Genomic DNA, 19738 nt, shown 5'->3' with positions numbered 1-19738 from the left:
ATGGGCCACGTAGCTCTGTGATAGAACGACCGCCTGCGCCATGAGTGGCCGATGTTCAAATGCCAGCAGACGCAAATTTTTAAGCAAGGGTACATGTCTAAGAGTATTTCAAGTGAAGCGTAAACTACATAAAGATGGGAAAAATTATCGGTAGCGCTCAAGGCTGGTAATTGCTGATTCGAATGTCGTTTTTGTCATTGTTTTCTTCGTTTTCTTCCGTTCAGTTCGAATACTTTTGCCATTTTAATATAAAATTCATCGAATATATGCTAATTAATTGACATATAATTGTAATTTTTTTATCAAAAATGCACATTTTCTTATTTCCAATTACGTATGGCAAACAGCGTTCCAATTTTCATTGAAAATATCAATTGTTCATTAGCGACCTTCTATAGAAGATCGTTCGAATAAAAAAATACAGAGTATTTTTCTTCATCTTCATATATTTTGCACTTCACAGAAATGCTCGTAGGACATTCACCTTTGTTTCGAAACTTGCAACTGTTTAGGATCGAATTCGGGCCGCCCACACGGCCGGCGAGCACTCTACCGCACACACAAATGGCGCTTTGAAAAATCATCCTAGTTTTAGCGAAGTAAACATGTTCGGAAAACTTTAAAGACGACTTTCTCAAGAATTTGAGAGAGTTTCATTGAACAGCTTCGAGATATTGGTATTTTAGAAGCCAATATTGGGTGTCGTTTACCGCCCAGTAAAGTCATCAGAAGATCAAAACAAATTGCAAAACGACGTAGAAAAGATATCTGTATGGTGTGAAAATTGGCAATTCACCAAAATAATGAAAAGTGTGAGGTCATCCACATGAGTGCTAAAAGGAATCCCTTAAACTTCGGTCACACGATAAATCAATCAAATCTAAAGGCCACATATTCAACTAACTACCTAGGAATTACAATTACTAACAACTTAAATTGGAAAGAACACATAGAACATGTTGTGGTGAAGGCTAGCCAAAGACTGCGCTTTATAGACAAAACACTTATAAGATGCAACAGATCTGCTAAAGAGACGGCCTACACTACGCACGTCCGTCCTCTTTTGGAGTACTGCTGCGCGATGTGGGATCCATGCCAGATAAGATTTACGGAGCTCATCGACAAAGTCAAACAAGGGCGGCACGTTTTGCACTATCGAAAAATAGGGGAGACTGTGCCACGGACATGATGCTGGATGGAAATCATTAAAGCAAAGACGTTTCTCGTTGCGACGGTATATTTTTACGAAATTTCAATTACCAACTTTCTCTTCCGAATGCGAAAATATTGTGTTGACGCCGAACTACTTAGGGAGAAACGATCATCATAATAAATTAAGGGAAATCAGAGCTCGGACGAAAATATATAGATATTTGTTTTTTCCTCGCGCTTTGTTGAGAGTGGAATAATAGAGGATTATTGCGAAGGTTGTCCGACTAACCCTCTGCCAGGCGTTTAAATGTGATTTACAGAATATCGATGTAGATGAAGATGAGTACTGAACTTCACATATGACAAATATTCTACAAAAGATTCCAAAAATCTGGTTGTAGTGTGGTCTTCCTATCAGTTATGTTGGGGAAGATTTTGTGTTGTTATTTCATTTTAAAATGACTTTGGATTTAATACGAGTTTCTTAGGGTTTCAGTTCAACGTTAGGCAGTGCTAACTTACCCACTCTTTCACCATTGTTTTGCAGTAGTAATTGATAGAAAGGCATTTTTTCCATGTGTATCTGAGATGAATGCGAGAGGGTAATGTTGTTTCTTTATCAAAAAATGTTACACCAGTTCCTCCCCAATGAGTGTATTTTTGGCATTTTAAGGACTCGTACGCTATTGTAGTATTCCGTGTTAGGGGACCTTCGGTTATTGTTATAAATAATATGACTGCGGTTATAAATGAGTGTTGTGCAACTTGCCCTCGTTTTAAGAAATAAAAGATTCTCATTGTATATTATGGAAACATTTCTCCGTTTATGTTTAAACATCCCGACCATTCCCGAGATTTTTCCCACGTTACAACTTCTACAGTGAGAAAAAATAGGAGAGGCTGAATAATGTGTCCCATCAGTATTTGATCACGGCGGAGTTAAATTATGTACAACATGTCAAAACGCTAAATGCGTTTCACCGCGTCACTTTACAACACCTATTTGCTTATACGTCGTTATTCTGTTGTACAATATTAGATTACCGTGCATTGGTAGTTCCACCCCATTCGCTGAAGCAACAGGCAAGGAAGCCGACGTGCGGTAGTAAAGTAAAAGCAAAGACAGACTTCCGAGTTGACAAAAGAGTTTCGAGATGATGATACAGTGGAGCACACTGAGCGGGGAATTTAAACTCAGCATTTACGGTTTAACTGTGCAGCCTGACTGAATCAGTCCTCCTTAAACTCACGTACAGTGTTTGTTTAGACGTCCATACATGTTATGAAAATGTACATATGTATGTTCCATATCTCCTCCTAAATCACTGGACCGTTTGTACCAAACTTGATACACATGTCCACTATTGTCGGGTAACAATCGCTGTTGGGGCAAGAACCATCTCCCTATCATAATACAGGAAATGTGATATCACAAAAAATGAAATGTCTGAAAAACTGTCGCAATATGTATGACGTTTAAATTTATTACTTCTTTGCTAATAAATCTACTTACGACTCATTCAGCAAACAGTGTCCACTTATGCCGCTGAATGTACCTACAAACTTATATCATTGTATGACACACAGATCAGGAGATATGACGTCATAAACACTGAGAAGCCTCTAACATTACCGCTTTTAAATTTTTTACTTCTGTGCAACTAACTCTATTTGTAACATATTTCGCAGCCAATATTCACATATGCCGCTGAATGTACCTACACGAATATGTTATTGTACGTCAAATAGTACAAGAGATATGATGTCATAAACTCTGGGATGGGTGAAAAAAATACCACATCATGCATGAAATTTTAATGCATTTTTATTCTTTATTACTAAGACGCCCCTGCAGTCGAGTCAGCTTAAGGAAATCCCTGGCACCTGGCAGATCTTTTGCCAGCTTTCAACTGCGAAGCGCAAACGGCTGTAAGCGAAAACAATGACTGTCTAGAGAACTACGAAGAGGCGTTGCCATAGACACGTTTACAAAACCGCGTTGTACACACGCGAAGCAGCTATACGTACACATTTGTACATTATGCATATTCCTTTGTACGACAGTTTCATAATTTCACAGGTGTTTCCACAAATATATGGAAATGAAATTTCTCCGTGCTAAACTACAACCACATTTCATGTTTTCTTTCAGTTTCTAATAGAAAATCGGCAAAATTAATCCTAGGCAATGCCGGGTTCATCAGCTAGTAGTAGTTACAAGAATGGAGATGAAAGAAAATGTTAGTTTTTCTCCACGTACTTCAAATCATCAAAAATCAAGTCCACAGATGTTGGTAAAATATTAAAATTCGGCTCAACCACTTGAGATTCGTGATCAGACCATAAGTCACACGATGCGTTTCGAGACTATGTTCCCGTCTTCAGGTAGAAATACAATCTATATTGTGAAGGTGATGCCCTGCAGTTCGTAAGAATTAAATGGGTATGGTACCACGGACAGTACCTGATAATAAATAATGCTCAGATCATCATCAGACAATTTAAAGTCTTTTGAAGCAGCTTATGTGGCAATATTGCACCTATGGTGTAAAGTAGCATAAAATACATACTAGGTCACTGGTGCCAAGTAGTAAAATATGCTACATTGTCAATAACAAAAAGCTCCACAAACTCATTTTGGGGTTGAAGCTCTTGTTTCCGTGTTTGTTTACACAAATTTGTTTTTGTATGGGATCCACCTTGAGCGAACACAATTTTTCTTGCTACGCCCACATACGTTCCGCTGAAGTTACTACATTATCAGCAGATTTTTTTATTTTCTTTCTATTAAATAACATAAAAATTTCTGTAAATGTAGGCCACCGTGGCTCATGTCACAGCCAATAAATTTTTTCTGAGTTTGTGACCGCATTGTCAATATGTAAAACTACCGTCGTTTCGGTCACTGTTGCAAGTGACCTTCCCTTTACTATCTGCACATATATAAATTTACGTTTTTAAGTTTGTATTTAAAAAAGTTTGAAAACAGATAAGAGAGCGCAATATGTTTCACTTATTTTTTCTGGTTTCTCCAATATTTTCACTGTGAGAAACTAGACTTTTTGAACATACACTTTCACTGTTTACGAACGTATGAAAACAGTGACAGTAAACTGTTTTGTAAACGGTGACAGTGAAAGTTCTACATTACGTTCTCTATGGCTGCAGACGACAAACTGTGAGAGGAAAACACTTGTAATGCATAGCTCAGAAAACCAGGAAAAATCTCGGCATGTGGTAACAAGGTATTTATAAAAAATATTGTCTGTTCTCAAATTTGCAGATACTTTTTTTTCAAAATGAAATTTAAATATGAACAGACAGTAATGAGATATTTTGCTGTTATTCAGTAGAAAGAAAATTATGCTCTAACTTCAGTGAAACATGTGTGGCTAAAAGAAGGAAAATTATGTTTCTGAAGGCGAGTCCCATGTGAAAACAAGTTTTAGTACCAGTCACTGTTTATCTGGTGTGTTAATCTGTGATGGATTTTATACTGTTTCACGACAAAGCTGTAATATTATCGCGCAAGGTGTTTTAAATGACTTTAATATACTTACTTGGTGATGACCTGAGCATTGAAACCGGTTACAATAAAGAACTCTTTTTTAGCAGGTTTTGGCGGTGGAACTACTATATTTTTAAAATATACACAAATCTTTGAGAAAGTCTAATACTTTACCATTTTAAAGACACAGTATAACCATCGGACTAAACAATCGCCGTCTTACTTTGCATTCGATGCTCTCTCAAATGTCGTTGGGCCGAATTTCAATATTTTACTAAAATTTCACAATCACGACCAAACTGCTAACTAAACTGGGTAGTTCTAACCCCACCAATATCTATAGGCCGTGCTTCCCTCGCTATATACGCGCAATTTTCAATATTTCTCACAGCGTATTACCTTACTCTTAAACTGTTTCCTTTTGGAACAGCACCGCCGTATGTCTGAGTGCAGCAGTAAAGAAACAGAGGACTGGCAGCTACAGCAATATACAGATACTCACGAGATCCGTACAGACGATCAGTTCCCAGGTTCAGTGTGTCCCAAAATTAGCTTACGCATTTGAAATGCAAATAAAACGGTTAATATATTAATTATAGACTTTTCCATTCTTACAGGTTTTTGCTGTGATATTGAACATTAATTGCAAATAAATGGAGTAATGAGGGCCGTACTGCTGCAGTTGAACTGTACTTCACACATGGGCAAAGTGTTGTACAAGCCCAGAGGGCGTACAAAAGAAGATTTAATGTTCGTACTGCGTCATCAAAACACATCTTACGAAAACGCGTGAGTGAGTTCCGTGAAACTGGTAATATTGCAGATTGACTCAGACGTGGACGTCCAAAATCCTCGCGGGACCCAGGGAGGACTGACAAAGCCCGCGCATCAATGAAAGACGTCATCTCATCGTCTGTCTCCAGAACATGACACAGCCAAATCCTCGTTACACACGATTTTTGGCAGGTCCCCTACAGCAGGGGTAATCAACCTTTTTTACCTGCCGCTCAGTTTTGTATCTGCGTTAGGAGTATAATTTTGTAACCGCCCACCATTTCCATCGTGATGATGATTCACAGAGTAAGGAAGTAACTTAACTTTATAAGATTTATAAAGGCAAAATGCAGCAAGTTAAAGCATTTAATAATAATCACCAAATACTTTATGTCAGACTATTATGTAAACGTAATGAAAGTATGTTTAAACTTCAACGACCAAGCAGTCGACCGCTTACCCTGAAAGCTGGAACGCTCACTAGTTAGCGGTAAGGATCGGGTCGGCCACAGATAACGCACGCACGTCCCCCTATGAAATTCACATTCTCCAAAGAAAACTCCCCACTGACTTGTCAAAAAGACTGTTGCTTGCATATGAATTTCTCATGTTGGCAGAAGAATCCAGTTTTCACAAGAAAGTTATGAACGACGGAGCTTGCATATCAATTTATGTAATTGGCAGAAGAACCCAGTTTTCACAAGAAACTTACGATGAGCGACGAAGCTCATTTTGATGTCAGTGGCTTTAACAAACAGAATTGCCGCATTTGGGTCACAGAACAGCCAAAAATTATACGCGAACGAGCTCTCCACAAGCAAAGTGCTACAGTTTGGTGTGGGATAATGTCGCATCTCGTGTTTGGCCCTTTCCTAGTATTAGCTCTAAGTTCTCGAATTTTCTCGTCGTGGTCATTTCGTGAGGTGTAGGTGGGACGCACTAATATGTTATCCGACTCTTCCCTGCCAGTACTCCCTCGAAATTTCAATAATAAACCTCTCCGTGATTCACAACGCCTCTCTTGTAACGTCTGCCACTGGAGTTCGCTGAGCATCTCTGTGATGCTCTTCCGCCGACTAAACCATCCCGTGACGAAACGCGACACTTCTCTGTCTTATCTGTTCCAGCTGGTAAATACCGCAGATTGATGAATAGTACTCAAGAGTCGGTCGAACAGACGGCTTGTAAGGCATATCCTTCGGGGATGAGTTACAGCACGTTAAGATTTTTCCTATGAATATCATTAGCTGGCCGCTGGATTTCGCGGCCTCTGATTTTTTTCTTCTTCGGAGTTTTCAGAAGGAGAGTGTCTATAGAAATGAAGTACGGACACTTGTTGCCTTCCGAGATGTCATTAGCACTGTAATTTGCGAACTTAGACAAGAGAGCTTCAGAACTCGTGCAACATGTTGTACTATGGTTTCTTTGCTGTCAAAACTTAAATGGTCGACATGTGGCTAATTTTTTTTCATAAATAAACATTTCAGTTGCGATGCCATTAACAAAACAATTTTCTTGTTGCTCAATTGGGTACATTACTTTTGGGACCCCCTTCAACTGGGTAGTGATCTGCGTACGATGCGATAATTGAGGAGTGTACCTGGCTAACATTCGACGCTTTGTAGCGCGATGCCAGGGAGGACTTGCGCCTACAGAATAAAAGTAATTGCTATTCACCAGTAGCGAACCCTACCACAAACTGGAAAAATGGCAGTAACTGCGGCTTTGGGACGCTGGGATACTGGTAAACTGACCACAGGGGCCACGGTGCAGTCGCCGGCACTCTAGCGCACACGCGACGCGAGCCGTACCTCATCTCGAAGTCGTGCAGCTCCTGCAGCGTGAGGTTGTTGGCGACGTCGAGCAGCTGCTTCATGTTCTCCTCGCGCTGAGCGCGCGCGTCCTTGAGCAGCACCGTGGCGACACCTGGGTTGGCTCCGGGCTGCACTACGATGGCCGTGGGCTGCTGGTTGGGGTGTCGGCCGGCCACGATCGCCTGCAGCGGGTTGGCCGTCGTGTTCACCACGGGCGCCGCCGCGCCGCTACTTATAGCGCCGCCCCCCGCCACTGCCGCCGCCGCCGCCGCCGCCGCCGCCCCACCGCCGGCGGCGGCGCTGACGCTGACGTCGACGTCGGCGGTGGGCGTCTGGCTGGCGTCCAGGTGCGGTGGCGGCAGCACGGGGGCCGCGCCGTCTTCCGAGAAGTAGTCGACGCGCAGGTCGGGCGCGGGGGACCCCACGGTGGCCGCCGCCGCCGCCCTGCCCTTGGAAACCGCAGACGCCGCCCCCGGCGCCGCCCCCGACGTCGTGCCGCCACCGCCGCCGCTGCTGCTGGTGCTCTTGCGCTTGTGGCGGGAGCCGCGAGTGCTGCGCCGGTGCAGCCGCGGGGGCGGCGCCGCCTCCGACACGTCCTCCCCCGTACCCGTGCCGCCTCGCGGTGGCACCTGCGGACAGTCCGGCGAACACACGAGCTCACCCATTCGTTCTCCGTTCGTGACATGTAATTCTTCCACTAACCAAACAATTCGCCTGTGCCTCAACTGAAGGATGAAAATATAAAAGTTCTATGCACTACTTTTTTAGGGTTCCGTACCTCAATCGGTAAGGGCTCACTCTGTCGTCTGTCTGCCTGACAGACAACAGACTGTTAAAAACCCTTTTTCTCAGCAACAGGCAGATGTCGCTAGGCCTTTGGCGGTATAATAAATATAAGCTTCTGAATCAATGAAATCAATGGCTATGGCTACTTATGTGACATATTTTGATACAAACTCACTCAAGAAAACCTACAGGGAATTCCCCGTTGCCCTAGAATCATTGAACTAAGCACGAAGCGCAGTTTCACACTGAAAATGAAGGAAAAAGCCCTAAAACCGTTAATTTGTAATTAACTTACGCGAAAACTTCTTTTGTAGTTTGTTATCTGACTGACTGTCCGTCCGTCTGTTAAGGCCCCTTTCTTCTCATGAACCGGTAGACGTACAAATTGAAATTTACGTCACATAATAAGGTATATGGTCCCTTGGCTTCTAAGTCAGTGCAATCAGAAGAGGCGGCCATTCATGTCATATTTTGATACTTGCAGTCTCATCCATTGAAAAATATAGGGTACTTCCCGAAGACCTAGAAACACGAGATTTGGAAGAATCAAGGTTTCACAGCACAAGGAAAGGAAAAATTCCCAAATTTGTTAATTCGTAATTACAGCAAACGAAAAAATTTCTTTTTTCATTTTTCATGCGACTTCAGATTTAGAATTAAAATATTCTCGGAAGTCTTGGAATTCCGGGAACTGATATCTTGTCAGTACCAATGTCGATAAGGGAGAAAATTATCAACGTTATCGATTCGCGGGATGGATGAATTGTCTATGTACACAAATTTTCCAGCGTCAGATGTGGAGAAAACATGCCAACATTCATGGTCTTTGTGACAAGCAGTACTTCCCTCAGCAAATCTGTCTGCTAAAGCTATGAACCTATTCCATGTAATTTCAATGATGCAGCTGACGTATTTGATTTTAAAGATGCTGCTGAAACATTGTCAATTCATGCGTGTCAGATTTTCAAACTTAGAGTATAAAGCTGCTCATCCATCTCAAGTAGCTATTAAAAATTCTTACCCCGAAGCAGAAGAATGGAGGAATGTCACTGTATTTAAGAGAGAAAATCTCTTGGCAGATATATGCCATGACGTACTTCATCTGAAATACCGGCCATCTTTATCAATTACAGGACAGTAAGGACCTGTCGACGATGCTGCCATATCTTCTTGAACACCACACGCAGTTTTACAGGACACTTTGCAACATCTGATCCCATAAATGGATAGTCTAAGATACAGAGGTCAATACCGAACGACTTCTGTCATGAATACAATTTCGTTATATTCGTTTTAAAAAATGTAAAAAAATGAGAAATGGTTTTTGTTGACTACAGTTATATAAGTTAAAATATTGCTCCTGTATTTCTGTACTTGTATTATGACAAATACACTACGTGATCAAGAGAATCCGGAAACCCCAAAAACAAACGTTTTTCATATCAAGTGCACTGTGCTGCCACCTACTGCCAGGTACTCCATATCAGCGACCTCAGTAGTCATCAGACATCGTGAGAGAGCAGAATCGGGCGCTCCGCGGAACTCACGGACTTCCAAAGTGGTTAGGTGATTGCATGTCACTTGTGTCATACGTCCACACTACTAAACATCCCTAGGTCCACTGTTTCCGATGTGATAGTGAAGTAGAAACGTGAAGGGACACGTACAGCATAAAAGCGTACAGGCCGACCTCGCCTGTTGACTGACAGAGACCGCCGACTGGTGAAGAGGGTCTTAATGTGTAACAGGCAGCCATCTATCCAGACCACCACACGGGAATTCCAAGCTGCATCAGGATCCACGATGTTTTCTTCGACCACCTAAACTCATGCCGCCCTAACATTAAATTCACCATGGAACTGGAAAAGGAAGGACTGCTCCCTATCCTAGATGTACTAGTTAGGAGGAAGGGAGATGGTACCTTCAGTCACGGTGTGTACCGCAAACCCACTCACACCGACTTGTACCAGCAGGCCAGCAATTACCACCACCCGGCACATAACACTGGTACATCGCGCACGAGCTCTGTCAGATCCTGATAATTTGGCGACGGAGATAGAACATCTACAATCCGTGTTTTCCAAAAATGGGTACTCTTCTCGAGATCTTCAAAAGGCGCTGCGCCCCGTTTCCCCACGAGAGGTTCCTGAAGAGATACACGCAGAAACGCAAAAGGTTGCAGATTTGCCATATGTTGGGCCGATATCTGCCAAAATCAGCAGAATTCTTCGCAAACATAAAAGCGTGTTCCATCCACCCACCAAGATTAAGGCTCTGATAGGGAGTGTGAAGGATGACCTTCGTCTACAGAAACCGGGCGTTTACCACGTACCATGTGAATGTGGGCTGGCACACATCGTCCAGACGACCAGGACCGTTGACATCAGGTGCAAAAAGTACCAAAGGCACACAAGACTGAGACAGGCAACCAAGTCAACGATTGCCGAACATTGTTTCGAACTCAATCATTCTATGAAGTATAATCATGCCAAGATTTTAACACAAACATCGAGATACTGGGACAGCGTCATCAAAAAATCTATTGAGAGTAAGGTTGTGGAAACACCGGTTTCAAGCTGAGCTCGGCCTGGAACCCAGCACTCGATCTTCTGAAGGCGCAAGGTAGACAACATCCAGACCCCAAGGGACACAAGTATAAGAATGAAATTAGAGATGACAGCCCAGTACATGTAACTAAGGACTTACATAAAATGGCACCTCAGACAACTGACAAAGTATCTGAGGACGCTCTTCCGAGTCTCGAGCGACGATCTGAACACAATCGGCTTGAAAATGACGCTTCAGCCGCTCCTGGGGACCACGGTAACAGAACGTCCTAATTCACAGGACTCAAATAACAACAATCGGAAGAGAAAACGTCTAGCACAGCTTGGACGCCATTCAGAACTTAACTCAGCTGTATTGACAACGGATAACAACCACAAAGTACGCGCACAGCGTGCGGAACAGCCGCGGCTAGAAGGAAATGCTATTGGTCGGCGCACACCACAGACAGAGCGCCAGACGCGGCGCGGACGGCAGAGGGAACGCTTAACACAAGGTAGGCATAAATACCGGTCTCGTTCCACACTGGAATCAGTATCAGACAGCACCTGAAGAAGATGGTTCAAATGGCTCTGGGCACTATGGGACTTAACTTCTGAGGTCATCATTCCCCTAGAACTTAGAACTACTTAAACCTAACTAACCTAAGGACATCACACACATCCATGCCCGAGGCAGGATTCGAACCTGTGACCGTACCGGTCGCGCAGTTCCAGACTGTAGCACCTAGAACCGCTCGGCCACTCCGGCCGGGCACCTGAAGAAGACTGCGAGTCACGCAGTTGAAATATCGTGCAGGAAAGACGCGAACAACCAGCAGAAACCATATTAATCAACATGAGGACGTAGGCATTTTTAACATATTTTGTAAATGGCAACTACGTACTGGAAGAAAATCAGTTCGATGAATACCACTCTTTTGTAGGCTGCAATAAATCATTTTCGGAGCATGCTATACCGAAGATTTTTTTTTTATTTGTCTGCATATGTGGAAAAGGTATCTGAAATTATGCCGTTTACTTTTGACACGCCCTGGATTACTTTTAATTTAACGTTTGGGACGGCTATAGAGCTTGGTCCACCGCACACTGAGGTTTTGGTCCTCTCTTCATGCTAATGGTAACCCATTCTAATCATCGAAGGTGAGATTGCATGAGGCATCAAGCGAAATTGAGGGTTCCTTGGTAGGTTGGACGCTCCATATTACGTTAGATGGAGAGTCCTTGTGCTCCAGGGAAGTGTGTTGTTACTTTTGCGGTTCATGTTATATTTTAATCATCTCGCATGCGACATTATTTTTAATTGAGGCTGTTCGTTTTGTTGCAGCCTACATGTTTCTTTTGCTTTGTTGCTTTATTTGCTTCGACACCAACAGAACGCTCGCCATACGAAATAATCCTGAACATCACAGTTTTACATCTCGATCATAAATAGTGTTTCCTGAGTGAAACCTGTGTATCAATGAATTTAGCGCCAAAAATACAACAATACGTAGACCGTAGGGTTGATACTCGCCCTCTCGAGTCCCTTTCCGTTCTCTGTGGCATTAACGCCTGTACATCGATACGAGCGAATGATACCGAATACTGGCGAATTGTCTGCGAATGCTCGTTCGATTGTGTTCGCTGACATTCGGTCCGCTATAGATGAGGTTCAACGTCGAGGCGAAAGTATTCCTTACCCACATCCATAATGGAATGTAGTCGAATCAAGTCGGGTGATGCTGAGGGAATTAGATTAGGACATGAGACACTTAAAGTAGTAAAGGAATTTTGCTATTTGGGGAGCAAAATAACTGATGATGGTCGAAGTAGAGAGTATATAAAATGTAGACTGGCAATGGCAAGGAAAGCGTTTTTGAAGAAGAGAAATTTGTTAACATCGAATGCAGATTTAAGTGTCAGGAAGTCGTTTCTGAAACTATTTGTATGGAGTGTAGCCGTGTATGGAAGTGAAACATGGACAATAAATAGTTTGGACAAGAAGAGAAAAGAAGCTTTCGGAATGTGGTGCTACAGAAGAGTGCTGAAGATTAGATGGGTAGATCACGTAACTAATGAGGAGGTACTGAATAGGATTGGGGAGAAGAGAAGTTTGTGGCACAACTTGACTAGAAGAAGGGATCGGTTGGTAGGACATGTTCTGAGGCATCAAGGGATCACCAATTTAGTATTGGAGGGCAGCGTGGAGGGTAAAAATCGTAGAGGGAGACCAAGAAATGAATACACTAAGCAGATTCAGAAGGATGTAGGTTGCAGTAGGTACTGGGAGATGAAGAAGCTTGCACAGCACAGGATAGAGTAGCATGCAGAGTTGCATCAAACCAGTCTCCGGACTGAAGACCACAACACAACAAACATCCGCTGAGATCGGAAGACGTCGCGTGTGAATGTGATTAGCGTTTCTGGCTCGCCGGCGTGTAGTTATCGTTTTAGCCGTGAGTTGTAGGATTCCTGCGAGGCTGCCTGCCCGGCCGGCGTGGCGCGCTGCCTCGCGTGCTGTTCCCTTCGCAAATATCGGAGTGAGAGCACGCGCGCTGCAACAGGTGGCTGGCGCGACACGGCGCCTCCGTCGTTTGGGAAAGACCCGCTCGCTCCGGCAAGCGGCGGTTACACGACTCACAGGAGGCGGCAGCCAACACTTCCCAATAGTCTACGAATGCTTACTAAGGCTGGAAGAGACACTACTCCACGATAAGAGTCAGGAAGAGAAGAAGGAAATAACGTCGGAATTTGATACCCCACCGATGACGAAGTTGTTCGAGACGGAGGAACAGCATAGGTGGGGAAAGATAAGGAAGAAAATCGGCCGTGGTCTTCCTGATGAGATCCCTCGGTTTTAAGCATTCTTGCGAAGGATGAATGCCCCAGAACAGCAATTACGTGTTTATATATTTCCAGAACACAGATAGAGACAAGAACAGGAACCATTGGAGGACCCTTACACAGAAACAAACACGGAACAGACACAGACATGATCGGTGATCAGAGAAGAAGTAACGGGAAACAAACGAGAAGTGCATATTGTGCAACTATCTGATAGCTCCAATCTAAAAAAAGCGAACTGTTTTAAAGCAGCAAAGCAGCACAGAAAATACATGAACTACAAGATGCGGAAAGGACATATGTAGCAAAAGTGAAAATCCGCATCTTCATTTTTTCGCAAAGCAATGATTGCTCCAGTAAATTTTGTGTGTGTAGCTGCATAAATTCAGCTTCTTCTAATATGTCGGCTGTGTATCATTCTGGCATCTTCAGAGCGAGCCGGAAGACTGACGCTCGAGTACTCTCTCCGTCCTTATAATATCGCGGATCGCGGCCAGAGATACATAGGCGTCCAGACACGTTGACTGAAGGCAAAGAAGTACACATACGCACTCCGGGATGTCGATGTATCACTGTCATTTACACTTCGCGACGTCTTTGTAAGTTTGTTACAGAAAGCATCGGATTTTATGACCTATACAAGCTGAAGTCATCAAAGCGAATTTCAATCGCGTCTTTCACCAGCGAGTCCCAGAAAGATAAAGTAGACTCTAAAATTTCGATGTTTTCGTACAACATAGAATGACCAGTATCAATACAATCCTGTCCCATAGTTGATTTATTTGGCTGTGAGAGGCAGGAGTGTCTACGGTGTTCCGCACATCTCTCACGGACTGTTCGAGTCGTCTGTCTGATGTATGAAAGGCCTCCGCTGCATGGGATCCTGTAAACTCAGCCTTTCGGAGCATCATATCACCTTCACCGGCATCAGATCATCCTTGACGCAACCCAAGAATCTGTTGTCTTTGGTGGAGGGCGAAAAATCGCTTTTACTTTGTGTTTGCTATCCTATCTCTGACGATAGGCTTCCCACGTATAGTCGGAAAGGCATTGATTTAAATCTTCCTGTGTCTTCTTGTGCACTGCTTAGGGCTACCGTTGGTTTTATTCGTATCACGTTACGTGTCTACCGTGGACAATACTCGTAAGGCGCTACGAATATAAGCAATGCAGTTCTTGGAGACTCCACGTGTGGCGAGGGGTTCGGGAGAGGAAAAGCATAAAAGAAAATTTGATAAAGCCCTTCCAAAATGCGACACAATGCCGAACATATTGGCTCAACGTCACTACGCGCTAGCTTTGTAGGAGGGGGAATGTCGACGGCTGTCGTTTATCTGGCTGGAGAATGAAATTCCAGAACACGTCATCCATCACTGGAGACGCGCAGCCGGTGGCCGCCTGGCAACATTGCAACGCTTCGTTACGCCCTCGTTATTTGCTGTATGTTGACAAAATAATCACATCCCGCCATTCCTTCGATATTTGTGCTTTCCCGGATGCGACGTGGCGTCATCTCTTCTGTATCCATCCCACCCCCCCCCCTACCTTCCACCCCACCCCGCTTCCCCCTGACCCCATAGATCAAAGAATAAAACCATGGGCTGTTACCCATCAATTAGCATCTCATACACGAATCGATGTTCAAGGCAAGAGAGATTATCTGTGGGGTCTACATCGGTGCCCAAACTTTTTGATCAAAAGCATTCAGCCACCCCTACGTAATGCGGAATCGACTCAATGCGTCTGGAGAGGCGGACCTACCGGTGTAATAGGAGGCAGGGAGTATAGTGTTGACAGTGAATAAGCAGTAACAGCAGAATGCGGAGAGCTCAGTGACTTGGAGCCTGGACTAGTCGTTGGATGCCACCTGAGTAACAAATTCATCCTGGACATTTCATCAGCCCTTCTAAAGCTTTCCAAGTCGACTGCTGGCAATATGATTATGAAGTGGAAACGCGAAGAAACAACAGATAAACCAAGACCAAACAGACCTCATGAACTGACGGAGAGGGGCCGTCGAGCACTGCGGAGTATGCTTGTAAAAGATCACATGAAAACAGCGGGGGCCGGCCGAAGTGGCCGTGCGGTTAAAGGCGCTGCAGTCTGGAACCGCAAGACCGCTACGGTCGCAGGTTCGAATCCTGCCTCGGGCATGGATGTTTGTGATGTCCTTAGGTTAGTTAGGTTTAACTAGTTCTAAGTTCTAGGGGACTAAATGACCTCAGCAGTTGAGTCCCATAGTGCTCAGAGCCATTTGAACCATTTTTTTTTTGAAAACAGCGGGAGGAATCACGTGTGAGTTTCACAGTGCTACCAACAGTCCATCTAACACAATTACTGTCTTTAGGGAGTTAAAAACAATGGGGTACAATGGTCGAGCAGCTACTCATGAGTCACACATCAGTCAGTACAAAGCGAGGCTTGAGGTGGTGTAGAAGCGACCCTCTTGACAGTGAACTTTTGGAAGCGAGTGATTTGAAGCGATGATTAAGCTACGCTCTGTGGCAATCCGATGGAAGGGTTTGGGTTTGACGAATGCCTGGAGAACGTTACATGTCATCACATGTGCAAACAGTGACGTATGCAGGAGGTGGTGTTACGGTACGGGACTGTTTTTCGTGTTATGGTATGGTTCCCTTATTGCATTTAAGGAAAAGCTAAATGAGGAAATATATGAACACACAATTGTGTAATGCGAACAATAGAGGAACTATACGGAGACGATGACTGTTCGTACCAGCACGACAGTGCGGCGTGTCATGAAGCAGCATGTGTGAGGCAATGATGTGTGGACAACAACATTTCTGAAATGGACTGGTCTGCCCTAAGTCCGGCCTGAGTCCAATGGGAGACCTTTGGGGTGTGATAGAAGGTCGATTTTGCCCCATAGCCCAGCGCCAAACGTCAGCACCTACTCCGGGTCTGCTACTGAGAAAAAAAAACGACTGCCATTCCCTCACAGACATTCAGACACCTCATCGAAAAATGCCCTTAGCAGAGTCCTAGCCGTCACAAAGGCGAAAAGTAGACACACCCATAATTTACATTCACTAATAGGTGTCTGGCTACGTTTATTTTGTAAACGACTAAGGGCCAGAGATAAAAACAGATGTCTATTGTTTGTGACAAGGTACTTTATAAAAATTAGTGTAGCTAATTATGGAGATGATACATAAGAAAAGCCCCTAACAATTACTATGGAAAGAAACACCCTCTTGATTACTGTACTGGTTTTGTTGTTGACTTGTTACGACCTGAAGAACAGATCTAGTACTACAAAACATGGTTTGTCTAAGAGATGTCCGGTGTGATATTTTTGTATATACCGAGGCAATGGCCTTGCCGCAGTGGATACATCGGTGCCCGTGAGATCACCGCAGTTAAGCGCTGTCGGGCGCGGTCGGCACTTGGATGGGTGACCATCCAGGCCGCCATGCGCTGTTGCCATTTTTCGTGGTACACTCAGCCTCGTGTTGCCAATTGAGGAGCTACTCGACCGAATAGTGGCGGCTTCGATCAAGAATACCGTCATAACGGCCGGGAGAGCGGTGTGCTGACCCCACGTCCCTCCTATGCGCATCGTCTACTGAGGATGACACGGCAGTCAGATGGTCCCGGTGCTTTTATGTGTACCACTTCAAGTTGCTGTGCGAGTATGTAATGTTCTATGTATACCTCCACAAGCTGATAAAATGTTTGTTCTGCTTCGACTAGAGTCGACATTATATCAACATCTAGCACACCAGAATGCTTAAGTTTAGCAGTTTATGGTGGTACAGAGTATCCTCGTTTATTCAGCCCTGATCAATTCGGATCTCCGGTTCGTTATTGCACTGCTTTTGTACAGTGATTGTACAGTACTTGGTACTTCGGTAGTAATAGCGGCAGCAATCTACGAAGACAATCGTAATATTTAAATTCAATCATTGTCATACACGGACATGGCGTGGTGTCAGTTATCAAGGTAACATTGCGTTTTACAGTTCTGTACAGCGCAGGACTGCTGCGAGTGTAAAATGATCTAGAAGGAAAAGTAGATGGCTGTGCCCACGAACAAAATGTTAGATGCACTAAGGCCAGACATTTGAGAGTCCGCTGACGCAGTTTGCACAGTGAGTAAAGGAACTGTGACAATGGCGCCCCGTAGGAGATCGCAGATACGGGTGTTAATGGCTACCTCCGATGATGAAATTGTAGCCATATGATTTTCTACAGCAAATGACGCTTGTGGTGACGGGTCAGTTCACAAAGTTGGCGTTCAATCTACAGACATGACGACATGTACAGAGGCAGCAAAATAATGGTTTATTTAGAACGCCAAACGGAAACGACTTCGTCCACAAAATCCTGGTGAAATTTTCACTCTACAGCGGAGTGTGCGCTGATATGAAACTTCCTGGCAGATTAAAACGGTGTGCCGGACCGAGACTCGAACCCGGGACCTTTGCCTTTCGCGGGCAAGTGCTCTACCAACTGAGCTACCCCCGTCCTCACAGCTTTAATTCCGCCAGTATCTCGTCTCCTACCTTCCAAACTTCACAAAAGCTCTCCTGCGAATCTTGCCCGCGAAAGGCAAAGGTCTCGGGTTCGAGTCTCAGTCCGGCACACCGTTTTAATCTGCCAGGAAGTTTCATATCTGCTGGTGAAATGTCTGCAAGATCGTGGTACACATAAACGAAAGTTACTGTCTTTTCATTTTTTTTCTTTTTTTTTTATATCCGGTCACAGTACGTGAACACAACGTATAGTTCGTATATTTACATCAAAATAAATATCGAGAGCGTATGTTTATCGCATTCAACCAAATAATTATATCTTTTGGTGTATTTTCATATTATTCGAAATTTTCGAAAATCCGCATGACCCACTGCCCCACCTAATCCCTCATTTTAGCAACAAGCTGTTACTAAATTTTAGTTCATGGTCCCCAGCCAGCCCCGCCCCCCCTCCTTTGTCAAAGTATTTATTACTTTTAACAGAACAGTTTACTACATACAAGGGGAAATGTCGTTGCTGTGTCACTCTGTTGTAAGAACATTTTCGGGTACCGTTTCTATTCACACTTTGATATCAGTTTAATTTGATATCGTTTTACATTAACAATGGCCACACAATATACAATTTTTGTTATTTTAATTTACATAAGCTACTCAGTGCAGTCCAGGAGTATTTTTTGGCAAAAACACATAATCCACATAAAAAAATTAAATGTTCGTTTGTACACAACTGTAAATCTCCGAAATTTCTGCACCGATTACTTTCAAATTTTGAGACATATACATAATAAATAAAAATGTAATAAGTGTAGTATATGTATTTCAACACCATATGTTGCTCCAGTATGTACATAAACATGCGCGTATTCGAATGCAACGTTGTGTCAAAGCTTCAAAGAAATTGTGAAAATCTTTCGGAGATTTAAGATTTTGAACAAGGGTGTAAATTAGTGGCTGGATGCTGTTTTCTTCTGTTCGAGAATCAACTCATACTCTGCGCCCAGCGACAGCCTCAAATGTCAGTTTTCGACAAAGCAACACACACAGCTATTGTTCTACTAAAACGATGACTTAAGTTTCGGTTAATATGCCAGGACGATGACTGTGGCAATGAGAAGCTACGATTACTGGCACGTTTCTGAAGAAGTCACTGCGAGGAATTTACGGAACTGCTAATTGTGATATATTTGTGAAATGTTATATGTTTATAGTACTAAGGGAGGAAAGTCCGATGCTCAGCCCCTTGTGTGGTATTTAATTAATTTCCGAAACTAAGAGTCAACTTCGAGAAAGGGAGGCGAGATGATGAGCAACAGACAGTGGCTGCCAAAACAGTATTCTCAGAAGGAAGTATAAATGTGTGGTCCGCACTGCTGATGCGCGGTGTGTGGTTTTCGCAGGAAACCCCAGTCTGTGAGCTAGTTCTTTGTATACCAGCTGCTGGGTGTCGGTACGAGCGACGGATACTTAGTGGAAGGGAAATGATGACTGGCTTCTCTTCTACGCGTTTGGCGAGAAAGAGACACCCTGTTAATACTAAGGACTCTGTGCGGGTAAGTAGTCTGGTAGAAATAAAAACAAAAAGATATGAAGGCTATGGTGAAAATGTATTGACGTGAGAGATACGAATGGAAGGACAGCATAGTATAAAAATTAAAAGGTACGTACAGACTGCACTGAATTGGAGATCTAAATCTACACTACCACTCTGCAATTCCCATTTAAGAAACCGGCAGAGGGTTCTTCGAACCACCTTCGGACTATTTTTCTACTGTGCCACTCTTTAACAGCTGGAAAATGAACACTTATATCTTTCTG

At 43.7% G+C, this 19738-nt stretch overlaps 1 protein-coding gene across 1 annotated transcript in view; it reads right to left on the bottom strand.

Annotated features, from left to right (window-relative positions):
- Positions 1–19738, bottom strand: part of LOC126417013 (uncharacterized) — a 311463-nt gene that overhangs the window by 123679 nt on the left and 168046 nt on the right. Inside the window, exons 4-5 of the mRNA XM_050084902.1 lie at positions 7751–7877; positions 7246–7501 (exon numbers count right to left, since the gene is read on the bottom strand). Coding sequence (XP_049940859.1) covers positions 7246–7501; positions 7751–7877 — 383 coding nt within the window. The remainder of the gene's footprint in view (positions 1–7245; positions 7502–7750; positions 7878–19738) is intronic.

Source organism: Schistocerca serialis, chromosome 8, assembly GCF_023864345.2.
Source record: "Schistocerca serialis cubense isolate TAMUIC-IGC-003099 chromosome 8, iqSchSeri2.2, whole genome shotgun sequence".
NCBI lineage: Eukaryota > Metazoa > Arthropoda > Insecta > Orthoptera > Acrididae > Schistocerca > Schistocerca serialis.
Note: the sequence above shows the minus strand (reverse complement) of the source record. Positions and strands in the feature narration are given on the sequence as shown.